At 44.8% G+C, this 7,821-nt stretch overlaps 1 protein-coding gene across 1 annotated transcript; it reads left to right on the top strand.

The window, feature by feature from the left end:
* Nucleotides 1–1,061: 1,061 nt before the first annotated feature.
* BBBOND_0003480 (hypothetical protein, conserved) lies at nt 1,062–7,073 on the top strand (the record flags this gene model as incomplete). Its single annotated transcript, XM_012915181.1, has 1 exon — nt 1,062–7,073. One exon carries the CDS (start codon nt 1,062–1,064, stop codon nt 7,071–7,073), a length of 6,012 nt encoding a protein of 2,003 aa, XP_012770635.1.
* Between the last annotated feature and the right edge of the window lie 748 nt (nt 7,074–7,821).

The raw sequence follows: 7,821 nt of genomic DNA, 5'->3' as shown, positions 1-7,821 counted from the left end.
CCCCTTTATCCACTCTACATCGCCCCTTATCCACTCTACATCGCCCCTTTATCCACTCTACATCGCCCCTTTATCCACTCTACATCGCTCCTTAACCCACTCTACATCGCCCCTCTATCCACTCTACATCGCTCCTTATCCACTCCACATCGCCCCTTAACCCACTCTACATCGCCCCTTAAGCCACTCTACATCGCTCCTTAAGCCACTCTACATCGCTCCCTAACCCACTCCACATCGCTCCTTTATCCACTCCACATCGCCCCTTTATCCACTCTACATCGCCCTTTATCCACTCTACATCGCTCCCTAACCCACTCCACATCGCTCCTTAACCCACTCTACATCGCCCCTTAACCCACTCTTCATCGCTCCCTAACCCACTCCACATCGCCCCTTAACCCACTCCACATCGCCCCTTAACCCACTCTACATCGCTCCTTTATCCACTCCACATCGCCCCTTTATCCACTCCACATCGCCCCTTTATCCACTCTACATCGCTCCTTAATCCACTCTACATCGCTCCCTAACCCACTCTACATCGCTCCCTAATACACTCCACATCGCTCTTTTATCCACTCTACATCGCTCCCTAACCCACTCTACATCGCCCCTTACCCACTCTACATCGCTCCCTATCCCACTCCACATCGCCCCTTAACCCACTCTACATCGCCCCTTAACCCACTCTACATCGCCCCTTAACCCACTCTACATCGCCCCTTTATCCACCTTACATCGCTCCTTTACCCACTCTACATCGCCCCTTTACCCACTCCACATCGCTCCTTTATCCACTCCACATCCCTCGAATTACCTCGCTATAATACGGCTATGACCTCTTTAGACCACAATAATAACTTGTGCCTTGTCACCCTTCGCTTCCCCTCTTCCACCTCTTGCCACTGCCCTGACCATGTTCACCCTAAGTCCAAATCTTTCGAATTACTTCGTCTTATTAACGCTATGACCTCTATAAACCTTTATAATAACTTGCTGATACTGACCATTCTCTCACTGACGATGCTACTAGAAGAGCCTTGCAGGACATTGACTCCATGCTCATTAGCCTTGGTCACCTTGCTGTTCAGCTTGGCGGATTTGTTGGTCAAAGTGAGAGTGTTAGAAAAGCCGTTGTGAAGGCTATTATCGCTGTAATTAACAGTACTGAAGAGCTTAAAAATGTTTACTCTTCTCATGTTACTAACCTTTCTGTGTCTGTCAACTCTGCTGGCCAGGCTGTTGACACCGGTGAAATTGGTCAACTAAAGCAGAAAGTTGAAAATGAAATTAAGAATTTTACAGATCAATATAATAGCCTTAATGAACCTAATAACCTTCCTAATAACTCTCCTCCTTCCCCCTCGCCCTCTGCTGAGTCAGACAAATTGCAGTCCAAGTTGGAGGCTTTGAAGAAAGTGAAGGAGCTTTGTGGATTTTTGACTAATTCTAAAAATGCGTCAAATGACCCTAAAAACCTCTTAGATAATTTATGTGACGGCCTTCAGACTTTCCTCGGCTTCAACTCTGCTACGAAAGGCTACACTGGCGAGGGGATTGTGTACTCTGACTTGGACAGGCTGTGTGACGGGGTGATGGGATTTTTGAGTGGTGTTCTTGAGGCGGTGAAAGATGAAAATGAAGTGACAACTTATGATAAATACATACAGCCAGAGAGTAAAAGGCTTCAAAATGTACTAGACACCTTAAATAAAAATATTGGCTCCGGGCGTACTGGGCTTGTGGATTCTGTCGGCGCGGTGAAGAGGTGGCTGGAGGGGTATGAGAGTAAATTAGGTGAGAAAACAGAAAATATCAAAAATGAATTAACAACCTTAATTAATGACCTAGAAAGAAAGCATAAAATGTCAATTAATCCTAACGATAAACTTGAAATTCAGTTGCATACATGGAAAACTGTTCTTCACAAAATTGATGAACATGTTACAAACGCAGAAACCACGCATATCAGCTGGTTAGATAGAAACTTAGAAAACGAAATGATGAGTGAGATCAAGCCAATCAAAATGGCTGTAAGAATGTTGCATGAATCATCTACAAATGAGATGCTGACGAGGCAGGTGAAAAATGTGGACAAGGCGTTGGAGGAGGAGGAAAAAACGATAACGCAGCTGATTAATATTGAAACTGGAAAAGTGAGGGACGAATTACAAACGCAATTCGAAAACATTCGTGGGAGTGTTGCGTCCTTGGAAAATAGAAAAATGGTGCACTTCGAATTTGTAAAAAGTCGTACATTAAAAGCGATGGAAGAAGTGGAGGCGTTAGCGAAGCGGGTGGATGACTATTACAAAAACTTTATTAAAGCGAAATTCACTTATATAGACAACGAAATGGAGACTCTGAAGACCACATCGCCTGGGCAATTTCTAAGAAAGGAATCTGATTTACGCACGCAAATGAAGACCTTCCAACTTGCTGCCGAGGGGATGAGAGAGGAATTGGAGAAGGAGTTGAGGAGGATTAAGAGGGTGGTTGTAGACGGGATGCGCGGATCCGGGCATGATGGACTTGTGCAGCAAGTCAGGAATGTTGTGAGTAATTTGCGGACAGATATAGAAACCGATTTGAGACAATTGCGTGTTAATATTGATGGTGCGGTGAAGACATATGTTAGGAAGCATGTTGATGAAATCCGTAAAAAGGTTGAAGAAATTAAAGGAAAGATTGGTGACACAAAGACAAGAAATAGCGTAAATTATGAAAGTGCGTATTATAATTGGGTTCTGCTTAAATCAGACATCACAGAATTTGTGGAAGGGATCAAAGGCATTGGAAACGATTATAAAGGACTTAAGGGGATTCAGCATAAGTTGAAAGCGTACGCGTCGGCGTTTGAGACAAGATTTGACGAAATAGTGGAGGGATGGATTGCCAGGATTTTAGGGTATGAGATCGTGAAGAAAAAAGTTGAGAAATGGGTAGAGGAGAACAAAGATAGTGATAAGGGGAATGGTCTCACGGCGCAATACATGAATAATATGGTAGTGAAATATGCCGATCTTAACAAGAAAATTGCAAATGCTTTTAAAGGTGAGCTCATTAGCGAACTCAGCGTTGCAAAACAACTTTTTAAAGTTAACGACGAGAGAGGAAGCATTGAACAAAGCATTGACGCTGTACGACAAGGTTGCGAGAAATTTGCTGACGCTCTCAATACGAAAATCAGGGAAGACAAACTAACAAGCGCTGGTAAATTGTCGTTCGTCGAGGGTATAGTACGTCAAATTAATACTAACCTAAAGAACGGTGTTTTCACCAGTACCCCGACTGACAATAGATATAATCTCAACCTTGCAGTGCAATACGCTTTGGCGGCTCTAACCTCTACCGCCAGGCAAACTGCCAATGCGCTTGAATCGCTTACGTCTACCAAAGACAAGACCATACGTACGATTACGAAGTTTAATCTCAACTTCACTTTGGAGGAAGCTATTAAAGATGCACAGAAAATTAAGGATGTACTTGGAAATGATAGGGGAGACGGCGTTCAGATAGGCGATAAGCTTACCAAAGCATTAGAGGAATCAAAAATGGAAATTGACAAGCTCCATAACAATCTGAGCACTGCGCTTACATCCTTCTCCGCCATTTCGTCCGCCAAACTTGTTGCTCTTGACGACAGCGTTGAGAGGAGGGTGGAAAGCATACTGACCGAATACATTGGCTCTGATGATGATATCAAATTTGATACTATCATGACAAATTACAAACATAACACGACGGAGAACAGCAGCCTTCAGAGAGACATCACTGCCATACAGACTGAAATAGGTAAAACGTTTATTTCAGGCACTGATATGCTTGACACTCAAAAACTTGGGGACTACGGTACAGACCAAACATTGCGTGATGAATCCATTGCTCATCTGCAGCAGACAATTTCCCACTTAGAAAATCTCCCCCAACATGTTGCCGAAGCAAAGGTGGAAGCAGTTGAAAAAATGGAAGAGTTGAGGAAAGAAATTCGAATCATTAAGAACATGATACGAAATTCTGTTGAGGAAGCCATCAATACTGCCTCCACGCAGTTGGATGATGCAATGCAGGCACTCCGTGTTACCGTCAAAGATGCCCATGAAGGCTGTCAAACTGCACTTCAATCTCTCCAAACCAAAATGTTGGAACACGCAAGAGCATCCTTCCTAACAGTTACCAACCAAGTGCAGACTCTATTCGCGGATACCCATTTCGCAGATTTGTTAGCTCTCAAAACTCTCGTTGTAGAGCAAATTGCAGCAATCGAAAACATCATAAAGCGCGGCCTAAAAACCGGTTTAAAAGGTTTCTTAAAAGTCATGTACGGCAAGGATGAAACGGGTGGTCAACTCGGTGCCCTAGTTAAAGAGCTGAACGCTAATCAAAATGTTGAGTTATCATCACTAAAATTAAGGGATTATCTGGACTATATATTACAATTCATATATTTCCAAATTTTAAATCAGAGAGATCCCCCCAAGCCCACCGTCGGTGGAGACCATGCTGAAGACGTTAAGAAAGTCCAAGAAAATTTAGATGAAATACTTGTGCATCTTGCCAGAGATAAGAAGCTTAAAATATATAATTACGATAATAAATTCGTCTCTTTACTCTCCCACCTCTCCACCTCCCTCCACTCCCTATCCCCCTCCGCCTTCGCCAACCCCCGGCACCCGGAGCTGCTCGATGCGGTCAAAAAGGGGCTGCAGGGGTTTGTCGAGCAGATGGAGCGGGTGTATGTGAACGGGTATGATGATGGAAAACCTATTAATTGGGATACATTTAAGCTTGTTAGACCAAAAATTGACGCCAAAAAATCTGATGGAGATTCTGGCTCAAACGAGGAGTTGACGGATGACGGTAGGAGGTTGTCCAAGATCTTCCTCACGCTTTTTAATATCATTCACGAAGACATTTCGATGTTAAAATATGAATGTGAAGATGAGTGGAGCAACAAAAAACTTTGTGAAACTGAGGGAGGCGAGGATAACCCGCTTGGTTCATACCTTCGGCGTTGCGGTTATGCAGTAGCGAAAACGGAGAACTCTAAGGACGGTGAATCGCAATGTATAACTAGCATGACCGGCAAAAAGGTTCTTGGCAAGCTCAACGAAGAAATAAAGACTCTCAACGTTGTTGATCATTTTAAGACGTGCGAGTCGAATGAAGCAGATAAGACAACGAAGCAGAAAAAAGCTGATAAATTTGACATTTTCGATATGCTTAAATGCTTCCTCAATCACATTGACAAGTACTATGACGTCTGTCATATGGCCACATTAAATTCAACCAGAAAGCCGTGTAGCGTGTTCGAAATGTTAGTTTGGCTTTCGGGTCTAACACACAATCCAGCTAAACAAGACTTGTTTATCAACGGACTTCGTCCGCCATTCGAAAATGAAGTTGATGAGGCAGCAGTGAGTGAGGAAAGCTTCTTGTCATTAGAAGCTGACAAACCGTTGTCCTTAGAGGCGTACCCAAGGTACATACCATATGATAAAATATGTGACGCCGTAACATACGCTTGTGCAAACGCCTATGATGTACTGACCACGGTTGCAGGTACAGGCGACGCCGATACAATCTACGGCAGTGATTTCTGCAATAACTCCATGAAATTCCACTACCCGGCGTCAGGTGAAGATTGCCTCGACATGCTCCTGGACATCTTGCGTAGAGTTCTACCGACGTTGATGTTTTTGAAGAACCAATGCAAACTCAAAGCTGAACATCACGGTTGGTACGACTGCGAGTACGGTATGTACACCGCTCCAGCCAAATGGCCGTGCAAGGAGCACTCAAGTGACAAAGCAACGAGCCAACCAATTAAGCAACCAAAGTGCCAACCAACGTGCGAGGCAAACAGCAAAGTAAACTGCCAACCAACTTCCCCTTTAATGTCCTATTTGAATGATTGTCTTCCTGGTCATTTACCGCACCAACTCAGCAAAATCGGTTGCAAATATGAGTGCGCTACCTGTCCATCCACCTCTAGAAAAGGAATGCCATGTCTAACTCCACTTGGCTTTAGATGTTTTTCGGGTAGTACAAAAACGGGCAAACAGCTGTGTGAAGTGCTAAGCAAATTCGTCGGTATAAGGTACCTCACAGGGCTATTCTGCCTCGTTCCCACACCTCCGTCCACGCTGGCTGAGCACTTTGGATTCTCGTTGTCGCTCGTAAACGGTCTTAATGCGAAAACGGAACTGAAGAATGATAACATAGAAGCACTTAAGAATGCATTCGGTGCATCTATCACGAAGCAGTCCGTTAAGCTTTACACCGACCAGTCGACACTAACTGCAACACTCACCAACGCATATGGTTCGCCGTCTCCTAAGCATGGTAAATGTACAGCTGCCCATCTTAGGAATCTTGTCACGTCTGATAGCTGCAAAGACAAGGACAACCTGGAACTTGAGTGCGGCTCCTATATTTCCACACTATGCCGCCATTCTCATCGTTACCTTGCTGAGAAGCATGCTAGCCTCTACCTGTCATGGGCTGTCTACCTCCCATGGAGCTTTTGGGCGAATCTTAAAAATTTGTATGACGCGTTTTGCAACATTTACTGTCAAGACTGGGGCTGCCGTGGCTGTTTAAGAGGCGACAAGTGCAAACGCGGAGATCATGGATCAATAAGTGACGCCTCCAAAAAACCTAATTGTCAATGCCACTCTATTGTTGATTGCAAAGGCGTCGCTCCGACGTTGTACAGTTATGGGTTCTCCTTCGGTGATCCATCCAAATTACAAAACAAAAATTATCCAAACACATGTGCCGACTTCTGCAAGCAGTTGAAGAATGTACTAATGTCCGACTACTTCACGAAATTATTTAAGGAATGTGACAAATTCCTCTTCATCATCCGAGCACCCTTCATCTGGCTCAACGTCGCCCTCTGGTCACTATCCCTCTTCTACCTCCTCCACGTCATGGTCATCCGCCTAGACCTCCTCCACTTCAAATCGCATTTGCATAGTCCCTCGAGTCATAGGATAGCTGCTCAATCACTGCTTGCCGCTGCACGTGTTAACAAACTGGGGAGGGTGTTTTATCTGCAACCATAATCGTACTCACGTGTTTACTATCTACACTCACCTAGCATATCACCTACTCACCTAACTTATGAATTGTGCTTTAATCTGTTGCATCACTCATTAATCGTTGTATGTTATTGTGTAATAATTAACTGAAGTGCTGATCAAGATGCTGACCAATGCCACGACCAACGTGGTGACCAAGCACCTGACCTAAGTGGTGACCAACGTGGTGACCAATGTGCTGACCAATGTGGTGATCAATGTGCTGACCAATGCCATAACCAAAGTGGTGACCAAACACCTGACCAAGTTAGTGGTTACGGCAGCGATGACATAGTTACGGCAGCGATGGCATGGTCACGGCAGCGATGGCATGGTCACGGCAGCGATGACATGGTTACGGCAGCGATGACATGGTCACGGCAGCGATGACATGGTCACGAGTGGTGATTATTACCCACTCTACATCGCTCCCTAATCCACTCTACATCGCCCCTTATCCACTCTACATCGCCCCTTTATCCACTCTACATCGCCCCTTCACCCACTCTACATCGCTCCCTAACCCACTCTACATCGCTCCCTAATCCACTCCACATCGCCCCTTTATCCACTCTACATCGCCCCTTAACCCACTCTACATCGCCCCCTTATCCACTCTACATCGCCCCTGTGTCCACTCTACATCGCCCCTTAACCCACTCTACATCGCCCCTTAACCTCTTCTAATCGCTCCTTTATCCACTCTACATCGCTCCTTATACACTCAACATCG

This window comes from Babesia bigemina, scaffold Bbigscaff_71054 (genome assembly GCF_000981445.1).
Source record: "Babesia bigemina genome assembly Bbig001, scaffold Bbigscaff_71054".
In the NCBI taxonomy this organism is placed as follows: domain Eukaryota; phylum Apicomplexa; class Aconoidasida; order Piroplasmida; family Babesiidae; genus Babesia; species Babesia bigemina.
This window is presented reverse-complemented; position numbering and strand designations above follow the sequence as displayed.